The sequence below is a fragment of the Cervus elaphus genome, chromosome 6, assembly GCF_910594005.1.
Source record: "Cervus elaphus chromosome 6, mCerEla1.1, whole genome shotgun sequence".
Taxonomy (NCBI): Eukaryota; Metazoa; Chordata; class Mammalia; order Artiodactyla; family Cervidae; genus Cervus; species Cervus elaphus.
The window spans coordinates 20960967-20985087 of record NC_057820.1 but is presented as its reverse complement, the minus strand read 5'-3'; the positions used below and the strand labels follow the sequence as shown (position 1 = coordinate 20985087).

Here is a 24121-nt window from a genome sequence, read left to right as displayed (position 1 = left end):
GTGATCCTATAGAGGCAGAAGCTTCACTGTCTTTCACGATTGAGTACTGGAAGTGACACTCTGCCACTTACATGTCATCCTATTGCTTACACAAGCTATCCCTCTTTAGTGTAGGGGCAGGCTACATAAGGATGTGCATACAGGAGGCAGGGACCATTGGGGACTGGCTAACCACACAGAGTATGTCATCATCTCTGTTCTAAACATGAGAAAACTAAAACTTGGAATAAATAATTTGTCCAAAGTCAATAGCTGTTGAGCGATGGAACATGATTGGGGACTTAGCTAGTCTTTTTTCCAGGACCTACTCTCTTAATCACAGTGCAATGCTTTCTGGTTAACTGTCTCAGTAGAAGTTATCCCTTATTACTTATCATGTATCCAGCAACTCATTTGCCTTCATAAGTGAATGTAAGAATATAGAATATAAAACTTAATGTCTATCTCTATCACTTTAATATTGAAACATGTGTCAGAAGGCTTAAGACAATGTATCCTTGCAAAAGTCTTTCAAAAGATTTCATATATATTAAAGCATTTGGAACAAGTACCCTGGTGTCTCCTTTGGCTAAACCCAATCAGAAACAAGCCAGTTTGGGAGCCTTGAGTGCATTTCTCAGGGTTAGCCTTCAGAGCATAGAGCCAGGTAGAAATAGGCAAAGAAGTTCCACAGAGCAAGAGAATTACAAGCCCAGCATCCCTACACCTTTAATTAGCAAATAGCTTACTTGGAAATAAGTGATTTGTAAGTAAAGTGAAAAATTAGCCCCATATAGAGCACATCTTCTCCTGTGAGAACTCCAAAGCTACAACTCACTGCAGAACAACCATCGACTGGAGAATGTTGGATTCCACCAAAAAAAGATACCCCACATCCAAGGGCAAAGGAGAAGCCCCAGCGACATGGTAGGAGGGGTGAAATCGCATTTAGAATCAAACCCCTTACCTGCCAGAGATGCTCAGAGGGCTCAAACAAACCTTGTGTGCACCAGGACCCAGAGACCCCACAGAGACTGAGCCAGAAAAGTCTGAGTGTCTCCTGCAGAGGTACAGGTCAGCAGTGACCTGCCACAGGGGCACGGACTCTGGGTGCAGCAGACCTGGGTGTGACATAAGCCCTCTTGGAGGAGGTCACCATTAACCCTACCACAGAGCCACTGGAACTTACACATGACTGGGGGAACAGACTCTTGGGGGGCACAAACAGAACCTTGTGCACCAGGACCCAGAAGAAAGGAACAGTGACCCACAAGAGACTGACCCAGACTTGCCATGAGTGTCCAGGAGTCTCTGGTGGAGGGGTGGGTCGACGGTGGCCTGCTGCCAGGGTTGGGGGCACTGAGTGCGGCAGTGTGTGCAGGGGACCTTTTGAAGGAGGTCCCCATATGTTCATTGCCTCCACCATAGTTTTGCCTCAGGTAAAACAACAGGGAGGGAACACAGCTCCAGCCATCCACAGAAAGTTGGATTAAAGATTTACCTGCCCATCAGAACAAGACCCAGTTTCCCCCTCAGTCAGTCTCTTCCATCAGGAAGCTTCCATAAGCCTCTTATCCTTATCCATCAGAGGGCAGACAGAATGAAAACCACAATCACAGAGAACAAACCAAACTGATCACATGGACTACAGCCTTGTCTAACTCAATGAAACTATGAGCCCGCCATGTAGGGCCATCCAAGATGGACGGATCATGGTGGAGAGTTGTGACAAAATGTGGTCCACTGGAGAAGGGAATGGCAAACCACTTCAGTATTCTTTCCTTCAGAACCCCATGAACAGTATGAAAAGGAAAAAAGATAGGACACTGAAAGATGAACTCCCCAGGCTGGTAGGTGGCAACATAGTATGCTATGGGAGATCAGTGGAGAAGTAACTCCAAAAAGAATAAAGAGACAGAGCCAAAGCAAAAATAGCACCCATTGGTAGATATGACTGCTGATGGAAATAAAGTCTGATGATGTTACTATACTATTGCATAGTAACCTGGAAGGTTAGGTTCATGAATCAAGGCAAATTAGAAGTGCTCAAACAGGAGATGGCAAGAGTGAACATCAACATTTAAGGAATCAGCAAACTAAAATGGACTGGAATGGATGAGTTTAACTCAGATGACCATTATATCTACTACTGTGGACAAGAATCCCTTAGAAGAAATGGAATAGCCATCATAGTAAACAAAAGAGTCCAAAATGCAGTACTTGAATGCAGTCTCAAAAATGACAGAATGATCTCTATTCATTTCTGAGGCAAATCATTCAATATCGCAGTAATCCAAGTCTATCTTCCAACCAGCAATGCTGAAAAGCTGAAGTTGAATGGTTCTATGAAGACCTACAAGACCTTCTAGAACTAACACCCAAAAAAGATGTCCTTTTTGTCATAGGGAACTGGAATACAAAAGTAGGAAGTTAAGAGATAACCTGGAAAACAAGCAAATTTGGCCTTGGAGTACAAAACAAAACAGGTCAAAGGTTGACAGAGTTTTGCGAATAAAATGCACTGATCGTAGCAAACACCCTCTTCCAACAACACAAGAGATGACTCTACACATGAACATTACCTAATGGTAAATACCGAAATCAGATTGACTATGTTCATTGCAGCTGAAGATGGAGAAGTTCTAAACAGTCAGCAAAAACAAAACAGGGAGCTGACTGTGGCTCAGATCATGAATTCCTTATTGCCCAATTCAGACTTAAATTGAAGAAAGTAGGGAAAACCACTAGACCATTCAGGTATGACCTAAATCAAATGCCTTACAATTATACAGTGGAGGTGATGAATAGATTCAAGGGATTAGATCTGGTAGACAGTTTGCCTGAAGAACTATGGATGGAGGTTCATGACATTGTACAAGAGGCATTGATCAAGACCGTCCCCAAGAAAAAGAAATGCAAAAAGGTAAATGATTGTCTGAGGAGGCCTTACAAATAGCTATGAAAAGAAGAGAAGCAAAAAGCAAAGGAGAAAAGGAAAGATATACCTATTTGAATGCAGAGTTCCAAAGAATATCAAGGGGAGATAAGAAAGACATCCTCAGTGATCAATGCAAAGAAACAGGGGAAAATAATATTGGCACTCAATATGCCAGCAAATTTGGAAAACTCGGCAGTGGCCACGGGACTGGAAAAGGTCAGTTTTCATTCCAATCCCAAAGAAAGACAATGCCAAAGAATATTCAGACTACTGGACAATTGCACTCATCTCACACACTAGCAAAGTAATGCCCCCAATTCTCCAAGCCAGGCTTCAACATTATGTGAACCGCGAACTTCCAGATGCTCAAGCTGGATTTAGAAAAGGCAGAGGGACTAGAGATCAAATTGGCAACATCTGCTAGAGCATTGAGAAAGCAAGAGTTCCAGGAAAACATCTACTTCTGCTTTATTGACTACGTCAAAGTCTTTGACTGTGTGGATTACAACATCCTGTGGGAAATTCTTTAAGAGATGAGAATACGAGACCATCTGACCTGCCTCCTGAGAAATCTGAAGGCAGGTCAAGAAGCAACAATTAGAACTGGACATGGAACAACAGACTGGTTCCAAATTGGGAAAGAAGTACATCAAGGCTGTATATTGTCACCCTACTTATTTAACTTATATACAGAGTACATCATGAGAAATGCTGGGCTGGATGAATCACAAGCTGGAATCAAGATATCTGGGAGAAATATCAATAACCTCAGATATGCAGATGACACCACCCTTATGGCAAAAAGTGAAGAAGAACTAAAGAACCTCTTGATGAAAGTGAAAGAGGAGAGTGAGAATGTTGACTTAAAACTCAACATTAAGAAAACTAAGATCATGGCATCCCATCCCATCATTTCATGTTAAATAGATGGGGAAACAGTGGAAACAGTGGCTGACTTTATTTTCTTGGACTCCAAGATCACTGCAGATGGTGACTGCAGCCATGAAATTAAAAGACGCTTGCTCCCTGGAAGAAAAGCTCTGACCAACCTAGAGAGCACATTAAAAAGCAGAGACATTACTTTGCCAACAAGGGTCCATCTAGTCAAGGCTATGGTTTTTCCAGTAGTCATGTATGGGTGTGAGAGTTGGACTATAAAGAAAGCTGAGGGCCAAGGAATTGATGCTTTTGAACTGTGGTATTGGAGAAGACTTGAGAGTCGCTTGGACTGCAAGGAGATCCAACCAGTCCATTCTAAAGGAAATCAGTCCTGAATATCCATTGGAAGGACTGATGCTGAAGCTGAAACTCCAGTACTTTGGCCACCTGATGTGAAGAACTGACTCATTCGAAAAGACCCTGATGCTGGGAAAGATTGAAGGCAGGAGGAGAAGGGGACGACAGAGGTTGAGATGGTTGGATGGAATCACCGACTTGATGGACATGAGTTTGAGGAACTCTGAGAATTGGTGATGGACAGGGAGGCTGGCGTGCTGCAGTCCACGGCATTGCAAAGAGCCAGACAGAGTTCAGAGAGTTCAGACTGACTGACTGAACTGACTGAGAGCACGCTTTTCAGGGTATTTTCCAAAAAAGCTTAGATCACTGCAATATTCTGAATGATTAATATTTCATCCTTATTCATTTCTTCTTCTTCCTTTAAATAGCCTGTCTTTCCTCATTCTGTCATATTGAATTTTTTGGAGCAACAGTATATTTAGAAGGCTTTAGTCAGTTCATAGAGTCAACAGTTTGATTGTACAATTCTTTATGCTGTGATGTTCATATGGAAGAAAAGCTATGAAAAATCTAGACAGCATATTAAAAAGCAGAGACATTACTTTGCCAACAAATGTCCATCTAGTCTAAGCTATGGTTTTTCCATTAGTCTTGTATAGATGTGAGAGTTGGGCCATAAAGAAAGCTATGAAGTAAAAGTTGATCAGTCTTATCCAACTCCTTGTGACCCCATAGAATATACAGTCCATGGAATTCTCCAGGCCAGAATACTGGAACGGTAGCTGTTTCCTTCCTCGGGGGATCTTCCCAACTAAGGGACTGAACCCAGGTATACCTCCTTGCAGGCAGATTCTTTACCAACTGAGCCACCAGGGAAGCCCTGGTGAGAAAGAAAGCTGAGCACAGAATAATTGATGCTTTTGAACTGTGGTGTTGGAGAAGACTCTTGAGAGTCCCTTGGACTGCAAGGAGATCCAACCAGTCCATCCTAAAGGAAATCAATCCTAAATATTCATTGGAAGGACTGATGCAGAAAGCTGAAGCTCTAATACTTTGACCACCTGATGAGAAGAACAGACTCATTGGAAAAGACCCTGATGCTGGGAAAGATTGAAGATGGGAGGAGAAGGAGATGACAGAGGATGAGATGGTTGGATGGCATCACCGACTCAGTGGACATGTGTTTGAGGAAGCTCCAGGAGTTGGTGATTACAGGGAAGCCTGGCGTGCTGCAGTCCATGGGGTCACAAAGAGTTGGACACGACTGAGCGACTGAACTGAACTGATGTTACAGAACAGAGCAAATGCTTTGTGATTGATAAAGAAAACACGTTGTATCAAATAATTTAAAAAAATTTAACAGAATCAATTGACTGATGCATTCTGTCATATTTCAATATCACTTTTCGAGAATTGTTTGGGACTACCCTAATGACAAAAAGACAACTCTTTAAGTGTTTTTCTCATCATTGTGGTTTTGTCACTTCATCATTAGCTTATCTTCATTTATTTATTACTTATTTAAAGATTCTTATTTTCTGTGTGTTCTGTGCTCAGTAGTGTCCAACTCTTTGCCACCCTAAGTACTGTAGTCCAGCAGGCTTCTCTGCTCATGGGATTTTCCAGGCAAGAATACTAGAGTGGGTTGCCATTTCCTCTTCCAGGGGAATCTTCCCCACCCAGGAATAGAACTGGCATCTCTTGTGTCTCCTGCATTGGCAGGCATATTCTTTTCCACTGTGCCACCTGTGTTTCTTGTTTTACGTATGTTAAATGTTCCCTGACAAAACATATGGTTATACTTTCTGTATATGGCACCCTACTTTCCACATATAACAGTGGTATCCCACTTACCTCTGTCCTTGAGCCAAGGACATTATGTCTAGAATTTTTCTTGCAGGGCGTCTCTAGGACCACATTTTCTTTCTGTTTCCATGGTTTAAATTTCAGTCCATAGTCTAATTACCTTGATAAGTCTCTGCTGGGCTCATGCATTAAATGCCCCAAGCATTTATTTACTAAAATGAAAATATGAGTCTTATATGGAGTCTTTATGGAGTCTTATATAAACACACTTGTTTTGGATAATGATGACATAGCAACAATAGTAAGAGTCCTTAGAAGGCATGGAGCATAAAATGTCAGGATAGGAATTCTGACCTTTGACATATACAGAGTTGCCTATGGAAGCCATATGAATAGATATTTTTCCCAGTTATTATGGTGGCTCAGATAGTAAAGAAACTGCCTGCAATGCAGGAGACCTAGGTTCAATCCCTGAGTTGCAATCTCCTAGAGAAGCGAGTATCTATGCACACCAGTATTCTTGGGGGGATAATCCCATGGACAGAGGAACCTGATGGGCTACAATCTATTGGATCGCAAAGAATTAGACACAATTGAGTGATTGTTCACAACTAACACTTTTTTTTTAAATGGAAGCCATATGAATAGATATTTTTCTTAGTGATTACTAGAGCCTATATTTTTCACAGTGCAACTTTTTTTTTAAAACTGACAGAGTCTGTAGTTGGTTTCATCAATATAGGAAAGTGCCTAGCTTCAAAACATAGTTAAAGTAACTCAGAGCACTAAAATAATATTTTTGAGGTACGCTTCTTGAGTCAGGCAATAAAACACGATGTTCAGGGCCAAGCAGAACATAATAATAATAATAATAATAATAAAAACCTCGTAAGTCTTTTTATTTCTTTCTGTCAGTGTCAGAGAGGACCTCCACATGTTTTCTAGAAAACTTGCAATTTGGAGTTGCTATTATCTTTGGCTCTAATTTAACAGTAAACTAGTTAACCTAAATTCTAAGACACTCGTGATAGACATGTGGCTGGTGAAAAAGACCCTCTGTTTAGTGGACTATGGTTTTTGCAGAAAGAACTGCCGTCCTCCAAACTATTTTAATGTTATGGCTTTAAATGGATAACCCTAGTGCAATTAAGTCATAGTTTGGAGTGGAAAGGAGGTGGAGGAGATATTAAAACCAATGAAAACACTGCTGACCAAATTACTTTGGCTCTTTGATGGAACAGATACATCAGATTAAAAAGTGGTGATTTGCAATACTGTGTACATACTACAGTCCAAGAATTTTTGACTTTCAGATTGATGAAGCCGTAAAGAAAAACTGCCACCTATATGCTTGCTTACTTTTCAAATATGAAATACCTAAAAACTGGTCTAATTATGGACTATAGTCCTCCAATGAACATTAATAAAAGTTTGACCAAACCTAAATTATGCTTTCCACAACCTTTTTAAAGTAAAAAAAAAAAAACCAAAACAAAACAAAACCTCAACCAATTATAGTAACAGTGCTGTGTAGGAGGTTTGCAAATATATGATACATTTTGACAGCTGTTTTTTACTGGACTCCTATCAAGACAATCACTAAAATATTTTGGAATGCTTAAAATGAGGGAATGCTAAATTTGTAGCTGTGCCTCAGCCACTGGAGGCCCCAGAGTGGGAAAGTGTTTTTTGGTTGCTACAGTGCTACCCATTATCGAAGTCAGCCACATTCTGTCACTCAGATTCCCCAGTAATTGATACAAAATATTCACTTATTAAATTTAAAAAAAATTTTGAAATGTAACTGCTTTAGGATGTTATGTTAGTTTCTGCTGTACAATGAAGTAAATCAGCCACATGCATACATATATCCTCTCCTTCTTGGACCTACCTCCCACCCTCCACCTCATCCACTTCCCCCAGGTCAACATAAAGCACTTGTGCACAGTAAAGGAAACCATTAAAAAGGCAAAAAGACAACCCTCAGAATGGGAAGAAATATTTGCAAACAGAGGATTAATCTCCAAAATATACAAACAGTTCATGGAGCTCAGCATCAAAAAAACCCCAAAATATTCATTTTAAAGGTAAAATGAATATTACCTCACCGCTCAAAATGTTTATACCATTTTTGTTAAGAATCGTGTCCTTCTGACACAATCAATAAAATGGTCAGGTAATATATTCAGAGATTGTCGCCGTGAAATGGGTTTGATGATTATAAAATAATACTCCCTAATTTGTAAATAACAAATTGCTGGAAAGCAACAGGAAAGAATAAATGAGTGTGCAGAGCTCATGCTTGACCCTCTCATTATCAGTAGTTTCTTAGATAATGATGAAGTTGTTGCTCTTGTTCAGTCGCTCAGACATGTCTGACTCTTTGTGACCCCATGGACTAGACAGCACTCCAGGCTTCCCTGTCCTTCACTGTCTCCCGGAGCTTGCTCAAACTCGTGTCCATTGTGTCTGTGATGCCAACCAACCATCTCATACTTTGTCACCCCCTTCTCCTCCTGCCTTCAATTTTCCCCACCATCAGGATCTTTTCCAATGGGTTGGTTCTTCATATCAGGTGTCCCAAGTATTGAAGTTTCAGCATCAGTTCTTCTAATGAATATTCAGGACTGATTTGCTATATGATTGGCTGGTTGGATCTCCTTGCTGTCCAAGGGACTACCAACAGTCTTCTTCAACACCACAGCTGAAAAACATCAATTCTCGGGCTTTCAGCCTTCTTTATGGTCCAACTCTCACATCCATACATGACTGTTGGAAAAACCATAGCTTTGACTAGATGGACCTTTGTTGGCAAAGTCAAGTCTCTGCTTTTCAATGCACTATTTAGGTTTTTCATAGCTTTTCTTCCAAAGAGCAAGCATCTTTTAATTTCATGACTGCAGTCACCATCTTCAGTGATTTTGGAGCCCAAGAAAATAGTCTCTCACTGTTTCCATTGTTTCCCCAACTATCTGCCATGAAGTGATGGGACCAGATACCACGATCTTCATTTTTTGAATGTTGAATTTTAAGTCAGTTTTTTCACTCCCTTGTTTCACCTTCATCAAAAGGCTCTTTAGTTCCTCTTCGCTTTCCGCCATAAGGGTGGTTTCATATGCATATCTGAGGTTAATATTTCTGCCAGTGAAGTACTGTTTCCTGTTTCCTGTTCTATGATCTATCCATGTGTGTGTGCTGTCACTTCAGCCGACCCTCTAGTCTATAGCCTGCCAGTCTCCTCTGTCCATGGGATTTCCCAGGCCAGAATACTGGAGTGGGTTGCCATTTCCTTATCCAGGGGATCTTCCCAACCCAGGGACCAAACCTGTGTCTCCTCCATTGGCAGGATGATTCTTTTTTTTTTTTTTTTTTTTCTCAGTTTTCTTCATTATATTATGTTGCCAGGCCATCATAACCTTTCAATTCTCAAAATAGCAAATATAACATCCATTTGTTTCCACCCCTTGGCATAGATAGTTGAGGATTTCTCATTTTTAGCACCAAGGGGTTGAATGACAGCATCTCTTCTCCCAAAGCCAAATTCTAATCTATATGTACAATTTCAGAGCCTCATCAAAAATTTTTTTACACAGGAGAAAAAGTGCATGAGTCTCACTGGCGTGTACATTCTTTGCACATGGGTCAAAAGAAACTGCAGTAAGTCTATTTTACGTAAGTTGGAGCTGCATTTGCTAACATGACATACAGTTCTCATCACTAAAAAATAAATACTACTGCAATATAAACAAAATCATAAAAGGACATTCGAAGTTTTAACATCTGAGAAAAAGCTATTTCACGTAGAACTGAAAGTAAAACAAATCGAAACAAATGAGGTGAACACCTGTTCACCTCGGTGTACAGATTTTGGTGAAAAACAGGATCGTTACACCTGTCTACATTCTTCAGCCATCAGAGGTGATAGTATCAGGAAGGGGAAGAGGTTTCCAAGCACAGGGGAAATAAAATGCTCTCTGGTGCAAATCATGTCAGAGACCCTTACGTCACCTACTCTGCTGTGCACACACTTCCTTCCTTGGCAGAAGGATGTTCCTTTGCCAATAAGAGCCTGCGAAATCTGGACATCCACGTGGAGCACCAGGCTTCCTCTGCAGTACTGAACAGGAATTTAAATTTACAAATGTATCTGTCTATCTTAACAGTTGTTCAGTCCTTCTCTCAAATGCTTCCTAATGAATTCCAGCCGGATCTTACTGATACATACCTATTTTATGCACTCAGCTGATATGCTTTACTAAGATTCTGCATATGCACATCACCACGCTTCCACAGTTGCTTGTTCTGAATTAAAAACTAAATCTTCTTAGTCTAATTAGTTTTTGATTTATCGTCTAGAAAGTTAAAAAATGTACCTAGAATCATTTAGCCTTCACTGTTAGGGAAAAACAAAAATTAAAAGATCAAAAGATGACAGTTGGTGCACAAATGAACAATGGTGGGCTCATGACTTTCAAGGATTGTAAAATTACCTCTTAAAGTTGCTATAATAGTAAGACAGTAGCAGCAACAGCATGAGACCTTAGACTGAGATACAATTTCATGCAAAAACAAAAATGTCGAGTGTGTCTGCGTATATGTGTATTCTCATGTGTGTGAAAGGCGGCGAGGGGTGAAGACCTTGGACTGGTCTGGGATGTCTGAAGGTGCTCCTGCATTTGTAAGAGTTAGGACTGCTGTGATGTCCAGGAATCATTTTCAGTAATAAACCTAAGATGACAGTGAAGTAGCAGAAGTAAAGAGACTTATTCTCGTCCACTTGCAGAGTAGGAAAATTGAGGGAAGTGCGGCCGCCTCTCATTGTCCATGCAGTCCATACCGTCCTCATCATATTTTTCAGGCGGTGTTATTGTAATAGTCTGAGCTGTAAATTCTTCATCAAAATATCTGGTGTCTGTCTCAGACGTTACTTGAGGCTTAAAAGGAGGTACAAGCTTTTTATCATACACATCTTGCCAGTTTACTCCAGAAAAGAAACTGTGTCTCATAATTTCTTTTGCATCATCTGGTCCTCCACCAAGGCGTTTATTTGGATCCTTTATCAAGAGCCCTGAAAGCAATGATTTTGCATCTGAAGAGAGTGTTCGAGGAAATTTAATGTCTTCCATTAGAATTAGTTCAAAAAGTTTCTCATGATCCTGGTTATAGAAAGGTAATCTCCCGCACATCATTTCATACATGACAACCCCAAGGCCCCACCAATCCACGGCTCGGCCATAGTCATTATCTTCTAATACCTCTGGTGCCAGATACTCTGGTGTACCACAGAAAGTCTTCATGGTGGCTGCATCAGTGATCCCTTCTTTGCAAAGTCCAAAATCTGTGATTTTTATGTGGCCATCTTTATCCAGCATCAAATTCTCCAACTTGAGATCACGGTACACAATCTTTCCGGAATGTAGATAGTCCAAGGCAGAGACAATTTCTGCACCATAGAAACGTGTGCGGTCCTCGGAGAACACCCGCTCTCTCGACAAATGGAAAAACAGCTCTCCCCCATTAACATATTCCATCACAAAACACAAACGGTCTTTTGTCTGGAAGGAATATTTCAGGGATGTTAAAAAGGGATGTCTAGTGTTCTTTAATACTCTGCTTTCAGTTAAAGTGTGTGCCACTTCATCCTTGGCAATAATAACTTCTTTCTTCAGAATCTTCATAGCATAATATTTTCCACTTGCCTTCTCTCGAACCAAAATAACTTTCCCAAAAGTGCCTTTACCTAGTAGTTTCAAATAGTCAAAATCATTCATTGTCTTTCTTTTATGATGGGTTGTAGAAGCATCCATCTCTTCCTCTCCTATATTATCAATTTGTGAAGTTGGACTACAATTCATTCTCTCTTCTTCTTGCCTCTGGAGTCTGTCTGCTACAGCCTGGATAGCTTCTGTCCATTCTTCCCTTTCCTCTGGAGTATCTACGTGAAATGTTCTCTCTATAACAGTGGTCCACTGGAGACATCTGATAATAAATGTGTTTGGCTTTGGTCGTTCTGTTTTCATTAACTGGCATTTTGCTACTGAAAAGTTGTTGAGGGGATAAGGTAAATCCACATCTTGGGGTTTCTCTTTATATCCTATGAATGAGCCATCTGTCTTCAAAAGGAAATATCTTGGCCTCCAGTTTTTTATATATTCTCCCCTCTTCTGAACCCAACCTTCTTTCACAATGGTAACATCGCTCATGATGGCTCCCCTCTGAGCCCCCAACTTGGAGAAATGGTACTTTGTGACACCAGCTTTGGGGTTTGGATTCTCTGCTGCTGCTGCCCTTCCCACTCTCTAGTGATGACTCAGCCTGCAAAGGCGGCGGCGGCGGCCCCGCAGCTGCTCGGGCGGCGGCGGAGGATGGAGCCGGGGGGCGGGGGGAGGAGAGGGGGCGACTCGGGGGTCCCCCTCCCTCCTCCTCCCCTCCTGTCCTCCCCCCACCCCGCAGAGCCTCTGGCCCCCCTGGAGCCCGGTGTGGCCGGCGGGAGGGCAGGCGGCGGGCTGCAGGGGAGGGAGGGAGGGATGGCAGGATGATTCTTTAGCACTGAGCCACCGAGTAACCAAGGTACTCTAGTAATATTCTGTTTCGTGATCTTGTTATGTTTCGGAGCTCTTTCAGGAATTGGAGTGTCGCTTTTCTCTGACAGATTCTTTATTTTCTGAAGACTTTGGCCTTTTTTCTTTGATGCACTCCTATAGTTGATCCTTCTTCTTCAGCCATCACCCACCCCGGAGGTTCCCGCCTCCACGTTGGTTTGGTTTTCCCCCATGCTGTTTTTTGTTATTGTTGTGTGTATGTGTATATGTGTTTTATTTAGAATAAAGCTAACTTGAACTTTAGTTAAAATCACTTTTTACTCTCCTTCCACCCCTCTTCCTTCCTCTGTTTACTCCATCTCAGTCGCCTTTGCTTATGTGCATCCAGCCTAGCTGGGTTCCTGAGCTGCAACTATCTGGAAGCACCTGAGTCTCAGGACTCCCTTCTTATGATTCTCTCCTTCTCTGCCATCACTGGACAGCAAAGTGTCTCCCTCACACTGTCTAAGAACATCCTGAGGAAGCTCTAGAAATTCGTAACAGGTAGGCAACAAGAAATCCAAATTTTGCATCAATTCCAGGTCCTTTTCACAGTGAGTCCCTTAAGTTATTTGCTCCAGCCCTTATATCAAGCAGCATATGAGACAAGACCTGCAATATTTAAGGCATACACATAGACTCTAATTCCAGTTTATCTATTCTCATCCCCTGTCCCTTACTTTCAATTTCTACCAATGACGTTCTTCCCTCTCTTCTTTTGTTAATTATTGTCCATTCTGCCTGGAAAAAGCATTTACAAATCCTCCCCACACCTCAAGTGTCAGTTCCTCCAGGAAGCCTTCTCCCATATCTTAGTTAACCTGTGTGTTTCTTTTTTAAAATTTATTTTATTGAAGTATAGCTGATTTAAAATATTGTGTTAATTTCTGCTGTACTTCAGAGTGATTCAGTTTTCATGTTTCAGAATATGAAAAAGATACACATTCTTTTGCATATCCTTTCCCATAATGTTTTACCACAGGATATAGAAAATAGTTCCCTGTGCCATACAGTAGGACCCTGTTGTTTACCCATCCTAGGTGTGACAGTTTGCATCTGATGATCCCAAACTCCCAGTCCATCCTTCCCTTCCCCCATCCTGACAACCCCAAGTCTGTTCTCTACATCTGTGAGTCTGCCTGTGTCTCGTAGACAAGTTCATTTGTGTCACATTTTAGATTTCACATGTAAGTGAGGCCATACGGTATCTGACTCTCTATCTGACTTGCTTCACTTAGTATGATAATCTCTAGGTCCATTCATGTTGCTGAGAATGGCATTGCTTTGTTCCCTTTTTATGACTGAGTAATATTCCATTCGTGTGTGTGTGTGTGTGTGTGTGTGTGTGTGTGTGTGCGCATGCGTGTGTGTGTGTGTATACACATATATATACACACACCACATCTTTTTCATTCATTCATCCTTTAATGGGGCATTTATGTTGTTTACATATCTTAGCTATTGTGAAAATAGTGCTTCTGTGAACATCGGGGTACGTGTATCTTTTGAATTATAGTTTCGTCTGGATATTTGATGCCAAAGAGTGGGATTTCTGAATCATATGATGATGACTCTATTTTTCAGTTTTTAAAGGAAATTCCGTCTGTTCTCCATCCTGGCTGTACCAACCTTTTCTCTCCTGTGTGTTTCTTTGTAATCCCTGTGTGTTTAGGCCCTCAGACTTCAGTGTGCACTGAAATAACCTCGAGGACTTCTTGCAGTACAGATCCCTGAGCTTCTGTTTCAGTGGATCTGAAATGCAGCCTGAGACTTTGAATGTCTAGCTAGTCTCTAGGGGAAGTTGATGCTGGTAATGTGGGATACACGTCAAGACTCACTGTTCCAGGTTCTACCAGAAAGATAAAGAATATCACAGCATACTAACACATATATATGGAATTTAGAAAGATGGTAATGATAGCCCTATATGCAAAACAGAAAAAGAGACACAGAAGTACAGAACGGACTTTTGAACTCTGTGGGAGAAGGTGAGGGTGGGGTGTTTCGAAAGAACAGCATGTATATTATCTATGGTGAAACAGATCACCAGCCCAGGTGGGATGCATGAGACAAGTGCTCGGGCCTGGTGCACTGGGAAGACCCAGAGGAATCGGGTGGAGAGGGAGGTGGGAGGGGGGATCGGGATGGGGAATACGTGTAACTCTATGGCTGATTCATGTCAATGTATGACAAAACCCACTGAAATGTTGTGAAGTAATTAGCCTCCAACTAATAAAAAAAAATAAAAATTAAAAAAAAATTTAAAAAAAAAGACTCACTGTTCCAGGTTCTAATCAAACATGGAAACATTATAAGACTAGGTAGAATTTCCCCAAGCCAATTGTGAACCCTTTGAAGGCAAAGGACTTGGTCTGAAACCCGTGGATGCAGAGCCCGTGAATGTGGAGGGCCTATTGTACAATGACATTCTATGTAAGGGACCTGAACACCCAGGAAGTTTGGTGTCTGAGGGGGTCCTGAAACCAATCATCCTGTGCATGCTGAAGGACAACAATCCAGTTGTCTTTTCAGTACTTGAGCATGATGCCTGACACTCAGTAAGCAATTAATGAAAAGTGAAGAAAGTGAAAGTGTTAGTCACTCAGTCATGTCCGGCTCTTTGCAATCCCATAGACTGTAGCCCACCAGGTTCCTCTGTCCATGGAGTTCTCCAGGCAAGAACACTGGCATGGATTTCCATTCCCTTCTCCAGGGCATCTTCCTAACCCAGGGATTCAACCCGAGTCTCCTGCACTGTGGGCAGATTCTTTACCATCTGAGCCACTAGGGAAGCCAATCAATGATGCTGACAAATAAAAGATTATAGAATTGGGAGGCAGGCTGAAATGGATTTTGTTGTACCAATAACTAGCTAAACTAGCTGTTCAGTAACTTGGGTATCTAACTTTAGCTGTCAGGTCTTCAGTTTCCTCATCTATACTTAAGGATTAAAAACTGGTACACACTGTATCTGCTTATTTTATTAAATTAAATTATTGATATATGTTGGGCTTCCCAGGTGGTGTTGGTGGTAAAGAACCTGCCTGCCAATGCAGGAGATGTAAGAGATGTGGGTTCAATCCCTAGGTCATTAAGATCCCCTGGTAGGGGGCGGGGGGCATGGCAACCCACTCCAATATTCTTGCCTGGAGAAGTCCATGGACAGAGTAGCCTGGCCGGCTATAGTCCATAGGGTCTCAAAGAGTTGGACTCTACTGAAGCGACTTAGCATGCATGAATGCATTGACACGTTAATATATAAATATATGTTTGATATAATCCTCTCTACTGGTTTTGGTGTATGTGTGTGTGCGTACAATGATAAGCTTACTCTTAGTGCATCTTTAGTGCTTAGTAAGTGGTTTCTTATTAGAATTATGAATAAATGTGGCTGAAAAGTCTCTTCTGGCTACTAATCACATTAACTGCACAACTTGTACTGGTCAGCTTCTATGGAAGCCTGGGACTGGGCAGTGGAAGCAAGAGGAAGAGCAAAGTTATTCTATACAGAACTGGGGGACACAGGGTAGGTCTCTGAAACATGACTTGCTGTGGTCACTGGAAAGTCCTTGTTTATTAAAAGTGGTTTAGGGTTAGACAATATGTTCTTGAATTTTCAAAGCTTTGGTTTTCATTGGAATGGATAAGTCTTTAAATTAAATGTGGTTAACTTAACATAAACATCTAATACTTTCTTCATCTCCTATATCTGCTCTCGTTGGAATACCGCCAAGTCACTGGAGAGTTGCTGAAATACAGTTCTTGAGTAATGATTAAAATATAGCATGAGGTTAGTTTTCCATCTGGAGATTTTACATGTGTGTACACTTAAACCCTGAGGGATTCTGACTAAGAGAAAATCTCAGATCCTAGGAAGTATAGGTGAATAGCTATTATCTGATTGAAATATGCAACTGGCCTCTTCTAACCAGTGTTGGGCAGGAAGAAAGGTGCTTCAATCTGTCAGGTCTTAGAGATGTCACTGAACCTATTCTCACCACCCAAATCCTGAAAACTGAGAAACATCTTACTCCTATGTTGGAGTGATTTAAATGTCAAACTGATTTTTTAGTATACTTAGGTGGGGGCGGCAGGGGACAGTTAGGAGGAAAGCAGAATGAACTTTTGGAAAGGACAGTTGATTTCAGTTAGAACCTAATCTACTCTTACTTTAAATCATCTCATTAACTTCGGTAGAAGTTAACACTGACAGAAAATTACCTGATACAGAATTATTAGAAGATGAGTTTGTTAAAATTCTGCTAAATCATTCTGTCCTAAACATCCTTATAAATCAATGTTCAATTACTTTCACCATCTGCAAATGAAAAACCAAACATTACTAAGTATGTACTGTATTTAAGCTCTTGGACATGAGTTTATTCTTTACATGGCTGATGTTTATCACTGCCCTAGAGATGAGCAAATAGAAGCTCTGAATAAGAGATATTGCTCTGTGATGACCTAGAGGGTGGGACGAGGGGTGGATGGGAGGGAGGCTCAAAAGGGGGGGATATATGTGTGCATATAGCTGATTCACTTTGTTGTACAACAGAAACTAACACAACATTATAAAGAAATTATACTCCAAAAAAAAAAAAAAAAAAAGAGAGAGAGAGAGATTTGCCCAAGAAAATAACTCCTAGTAAGCAGACCTGGAACCAGTTCCTGATTGCAAATCTAGAATTTAACACATTTCAACTAAATCCTCCTTATCAAGAATGGAAATCTATTTGTCTGTTCACATATTTTAAAATGCATCAACTTTCTCTATATGTTAGCTCTTCAATTATTTTACTGATTATAGACCACTCACTTAAAAGTTAACTTGCTTTTGAAATACTGAAATTGTGCCTTCTACCCTTACATATTCAACTTGTAATGACTAGGTAAAGTTAGGTACTAGTATGTTTAGTCACTCAGCCATGTCCGTGTCTGACTCTTTGTGGCCCCATAGATTGTAGTCCACCAGGTTCCTCTCTCCATGGAATTTTCCAGGCAAGAATACTGGAGCAGGTTGTAATTTCCTATTCCAGGGGACCTTCCAGACCCAGAGATCAAAATTGCAGCTTTTGCATCTCCTGCATTGGCAGGTGGATTCTTTACCACTAATGCTACCTGAGAAGCCCAGGTGCTAATATGCACACATGCATGCCAAGTCACTTCAATCATATCTGACTCTTTGTGACTGCAGCCCACCAGGCTCCTTTGTCCATGGGATTTACCAGGCAAGAATACTGGAGTGGGTTGCCATGCTCTCTTATAGGTGATCTTCCTGACTCTGGGATTGAACCCGAGTCTCCTGCAGCTCCTTCATTGCAGGTGGATTCTTTACCACTGAGCCACTGGGGAAGCCTGGGTACTAATATACTAGTATTTTATTTCCTTAGTATAAATCAGTAGGAGACTTGCTCAGGATTATCCAAAGAATAATTCAGAGTCTATAGCACTCTATACTCTCCCCACATATCCATTTTTTTTTGCATTTCCATGAAGATTCCTGTTCTTTTGTGTGTAAAGTAAGATCAAGTGTTATTTTTATTGAACTATTTAAGAGTTTGAAAACCACCAGTTTCCATTAGATGCACAGATTTCCTTGAAATGTGAATTTACCTGTGGCCAAAGAGTGTTCTCCACTGTTTTCTAGTTCACACCACCACTTTGCACACAGATTTGTCTTAATTGTCACAGCATGATTTTCTTTTTCATAGACAGTGGAACTCACCTTGAACCACCATCAGTGCATGAGTGTGTGCATGCTAAGTTGCTTTAGTCGTGTCTGACTGTTTGTGACCCTATGGACTGCAGCCCGCCAGGTTCCATACACATGATAAACTAGATTTCCCTGTTAAAGCCATCACAACCAGCAGATGTGAGCAAAGAACATTTCATTAAGGATGAGATTAGTAATGGCAATGAGATTAGTAAAGGAAATGGCAACCCACTCCAGTGTTCTTGCCTGGAAAATTCCATGGACAGAGGAGTCTGGCAGGCTACAGTCCATGGAGTTGCAGAGTCGGACATGACTGAGAGACTGAGTGTGCATGAGATTAGTAATATTTCACCTAAAGTCCTAAATAGCAGAAATGGTTCTCATGCTAAAATTCTAGTGGAACACTTATATTTGAACATATCTTAAACCATTAACTGTGTCAGTGAGGCTTTGCAGTTTCTAATTGTATAATGCCAAACATACATGCCTCCTCCCTCAGGAAAAAAACCTCTTGAATTTTCAATGACTAGGTCTTAACTGCCTAAAAAAATGAACGAAGTCTGAAGTTGAATTTTCTGACGTTGCAGTTTTTGTTATTATTTTAGAGAAAGGAAATATGTTACTTAGCAAGTCTCCTTTTGTTTCATGAATATGAAAGATAAAATTTCCCTGTTATATATGAGGGTTTTAGGGGGGTAAAAAGAAAAAAAAACCTGTTTAAATACGCCAACTTTAAATGTCAGACAGGCTGGATTTGATTCCTAGCTCTATTGTCTCCTAACTGTGTGAACTTGGACAAATATTTAACCTCGTTGATTCTTAGTCACAGAGATATCCATGGAGATAATGATACCTGCTTTTAAGAGCAGTAGTGAAGATTAAGTGAGATAATCCACAGAAAATATTTAGTCCCATTCTTGCACATAGGGGGGCTTTAAAATGTCTTAGTAGTTACAGCAATTACTGAGATGTGGTACATGTTTTGATAAGTTAAAAATAAACCCTCCACGCACATTAGAACCTAATTCTGAAGCCAGGGAATGAATACGTTATTGAAGAAGACAAAGTAAAATAACACATGCTTTACTGCACCTTTGTAAACCCTTAAATACGTGTAAGCTGACTTTAGAAAGAAAATAAGTCTGGGGATAATTGCCAGTGACTAGAAGTTTCAGAGTTAAGTCATATTGTTGCCTACATAAATGATCCATGTAAGCTATAGAAGCCCACCAAAAAAAGGAAATTGAGACCATATTCCCTCCCAGAATGAAATATTGACAGAGATATGTTTAAAATGCATAAAATCTTGATTATACACATGTTCTTAAAAGAACAGCAGATGACGTTGAAGAGCAGGATTATCAAATATAAATAACTTGACCAAGATCTACTAAACAGAAAGTACACCAAATCTTTTGAAATTCATTATTTGATGTCACAATAAATTTTTTATCTGAAAATCTCCGTAGTGTAGTTATCAGATTACTATATGTAATTATATGTATGTGACTTTAAATTTTTATCAGGCAGTAATTTTCTAATATGGCCATCTACTACTTGTGAATATGAAAATTAATATTTATTTGAAATTAAATTAATAAATGGAGTCTCAGTGACACTGAGTTGGTTCTTCATTAACAAAAAAATGAGGCTATGGTCTGTGTTTTTCACACTACTGACTTACTAAAGCTTTTGTAGGCAACTGGCAGAACTATGGACTTCCTCAGTGGCTCAGTGGTAAAGAATCCACCTGCTTGCAGAAGACTCAGGAGATGTGGGTTCCATCCCTGGGTCAGGCAGATCTCTTGGAGGAGGAAATGACAATCCACTCCAGTATTCTTGCCTGGAAAGTCCGATGGACAGAGAAGCCTGGCAGGCTACAATCCACTCGGTCTCAAAGAATCAGACACAACTGAATCAAACAGAGCATGCTCATATAAGCCTGGTTGAACTATACAGCAAAATTATATCTGGGTTGGTTTGGTCCCATACAAAAGTTGAGTTTCCTGACTGAGTTGCAGTGGGATTTAGTGTTCTTTTGGGTTAAATGCCTAAACTATCACTAGATAAGTGAGTACAAAAATGCATCCTAGTGATTGTGAATTAAACAACATTTAGAGAAGGTAGAAATGCGTTAGAACTCTAGAAATCCTGGGTAAATTGTAGTGCTGGTATTTGATGCTGTCATTTTAGTGATTATGAATTTTAAGCATATGTCATTGATTTAATGATGAAAATGTTATTTTTTTTGGTGGCTGTGAGTTTGAGACAGTATTGTTAGGCAACTAGTCAAAGGTTGTTAAGTAAACCACACTTGGAATTTCTTTCCTTTATATCCCTACATAAACAAAATTGGTATTTTGAAATGTTTGTTCAGATAGGTTTTCTACGTTTATTCCTTCCGTAACCCAGTTTGTGTAGGCAATTTGAATTTTGCAAGGTCAACATATATCCATGTACAACTCTTAGGTCTAAAGGAAACCTTTGTCATCCAATATTTTGGATGTATTTAGCTGCGGACTCAAAGGGAGATTCTGAGCTTGCTCTTCCCATAATGTTTATCTAAAAGTAGGAATCTAACAGGACTTTCCTGGTGGCTCAGTGGTAAAAAATTCACCTGCCAGTGCAGGAGACGTGGGTTTGAACCTTGGGTCGGGAAGATCCCCTGGAGAAGGAAATGGCTACCCACTCCAGTATTCCTGCCTGGGAAATCCCATGGACAGCGAAGTCTGGCAGGTTACAACCCATGGAGTCGCAGAGTCTGACATGATTTAGTGACTAAAACCAACAAGGGATCTAATGATATCCAGTTTGTTTATTTTCTGACCATGTAATTAAGGGACACCTATTTCTTATGGAACAACAAAGACAATGAATTTTGAGATTTAAAAAGCACTTTCTTTATGCTATTAAATGATTAGTTTTTGAAAAAAATGGTTTTGAGACTTTTTTACCTATGATAGTTATTCCTCTCCCACAAAAGCTTATGAAATAAAACTCAGGAATACCAATACAAATGTTGAATTGCACCAACTTTTTTAATCAATAAAGTGGGCATCTTTTATGACTTTAAAAATTTTAATCAAGTCTTCTATTGAGTGAAATTCAAATAACGAGGAAAAAAATGCACTTGTCGGTCATTACCTAAAAAAGTGATTGACAAGAAGTTGACAGGCTGTTCATTAAATTTACATACATAAGAGAAAATAAAGGCTGCATTTTAAAGCACATGTTCCAAATCAGCTTTGTGAATTATTAAGTCAGAATCTTGCTTTTTCCAAGTTAACAGAGAAATCATGAAGTGGTATCAGTCATGCTCCACTTATCACTGGTGGATTGTTTTCAGATTCTTCTCAAGTTCTGTAGAGTTATACCATCACCTGGGAAGAAGGATGAAAGAGAGCAAGTTATTGGTCCACCAAACTGGAACAGGCAAAACTTTGTGCATAAAAAGATGCCTCTAAGTTTCACAAGAATGGATTAAGTAAAATCTCAAAACCATTCTGCCCAAAGCACGCTTTGCTTTCTCACATTCAAGCTCCTGTGACAGTCAGTAGAAATGCAATCCTTATGTTTCCGATTCATTTTCAACTAATTCAGCACAACAATGTTTTGCAAGCACTTTTTGATGTCAGAGAAACATGTTGTGTCTCTCTATGAAGCCTTTTTTTTTTTGCTGAAGCAGGAAGTCACAAATTAACGTAAAGAACAAAGCACTGTATTTTTCAAAATGATTTAAATGTTCAAAATGAATTAGCACAAGACTTTAAAAACAGGATTGTTTTATTCATCATTTTAATTAAAGAATTTGAAAACATTCTTATCTCCAAGACCTGGTTTATTTAACAAGTGAACACTAGATGCTAGGATTGTAGAAATGGAAAGAGGAAGTAAATAACTAATTTTAAATGAATTTTGAATGCAATGGGAGAGAGGTTCTAAAACACAAGCGTATCTGTTTTGAGGCCTGGCTTTGCTCAAGAAATGTGTTTTTAGAAGTGGGTGAGTGCTTTGAGTTGTGGTATATATAATTGTGGTATTGTTTATTTTCCACTTCTTATTCTCATTCTATCATATTTCATTTTATAAGAATAATAGAATTATGGGTTCTCTAATACATGCAAGGAAATCAAATCAGTCAATTCTAAAGGAAATCAATCCTGAAGGACCGATGCCCAAGTTGAAGCTCCAATACTTTGCTCACCTCATGTGAAGAGCCGACTCATTGGAAAAGACCCTGATGCTGGGAAAAATTGAAGGCAGGAGGAGAAAGGGACAATAGAGGACGAGATGGTTGGATGGCATCACCAACTCAATGGACTTGAGTTTGAGCTTACTCTGGGAGGTTTTTATTAATTTCTCTTGTGGTACATGTATACAGTGGAAAATTACTTAGCCATAAAAAAGAACTTATATATATAAAAAAAGAAATTATATGCAGAGTACATCATGTGAAATGCCAGACTAGATAAAGCACATGCTGGAATCAAGATTACTGGGAGAAATATCAAAAACCTCAGACATGCAGATGATAACCATCCTTATGGCAGAAAGCGAAGAGGAACTAAGGAGGCTCTTGATGAAAATGAAAGAAAAGACTGAAAAAACTGGCTTAAAACTCAACATTCAAAAAACTAAGATCATGGCATCTGGTCCCATCACTTCATGGCAAGTACATGGGGAAACAATGGAAACAGTGAGAGACTATTTTCTTGGGCTCCAAAATCACTGCAGATGGTGACTGCAGTCATGAAATTAAAAGACACTTGCTCCTTGGAAGAAAAGCTATTACCAACCTAGACAGCATATTAAAAAGCAGAGACATTACTTTGCCAACAAAGTTCTGTCTAGTCAAAGTTACTGTTTTTTCCAGTAGCCATGTATGGCTGTGAGATTTGGACTATAAAGAAAGCTGAGCACTGAAGAAATGATACTTTTGAACTGTGGTGAACTTTTTTTGAACTTTTGAACTGAGAAGACTCTTGAGAGTCCCTTGGGCTGCAAGGAGATCCAGCCAGTCAATCCTAAAGGAAATCAGTCCTAAATATTCATTGGAAGCACTGATGGTAAGCTGAAACTCCAATACTTTGGCCACCTGATGCAGAGTCAACTCATTGGAAAAGACCATGATGCTGGGAAAGATTGAAGGCAGGAGGGGACGACAGAGGCTGAGATGGTTGGATGGCATCCCCGACTCGATGGACATGAGTTTGGGCAAGCTCCGGGAGTTGGTGAGAGACAGGGAAGCCTGGCGTGCTGTAGTCCATGGGGTCACAAAGGGTTGAACACGACTGAGTGACTGAACTGAACTGAAAAAGGAATGAAATTGTGTCATTTTCAGAGACATGGATGTGTCGAGAGACTGTTGCACAGAGTGAAGTAAGTCAGAAAAAGGAAAAAAACAGATATGGTATATTAACCCATATATGTGGAATTAAGAAAAATGATAAAGATGATCTTATTTGCAAAGCAGAAATAGAGCCACAGATGTAGAAAACAAACATATGGATACTGAGGACGAAAAACAAGGTGTGGGATGGATTGGGAGGTTGGAACTGACATATATATACACTAGTATGTATATATTGGGAATTCCCAGGTGGCTGGGTGATAAAGAATTCGCATGTCAGTGAAAGAGTCACAGAAGACGGGGGTTCAATCCCTGGGTCAGGAAGATCCCCTGGAGGAGTAAATGGCAACCCACTCCAGTATTCTTGCTGGTATAATCCCATGGAGAGAGGAGCCTGGCGGGCTGCAGTCCATGGGGTCACAGTCAGACACGACTGAGTTACTTAGCACACACACATGTTTACATTAGATAACTAATGCAGGCTTACCGTGAAACACAGGGAACTCTATATACTC

The 24121-nt window shown here is 40.2% G+C and overlaps 2 protein-coding genes across 2 annotated transcripts in view; one reads left to right on the top strand and one right to left on the bottom strand.

The window, feature by feature from the left end:
• Nucleotides 1-24121, top strand: part of CFAP299 (cilia and flagella associated protein 299) — a 649220-nt gene that overhangs the window by 459857 nt on the left and 165242 nt on the right. The gene's annotated exons all lie outside the window — the stretch shown is intronic.
• On the bottom strand, nucleotides 10320-12484 carry LOC122696401 (RAC-gamma serine/threonine-protein kinase). Its single transcript, XM_043906380.1, has one exon. It carries the CDS (start codon nucleotides 12163-12165, stop codon nucleotides 10726-10728), a length of 1440 nt encoding a protein of 479 aa, XP_043762315.1. The 5' UTR covers nucleotides 12166-12484; the 3' UTR covers nucleotides 10320-10725.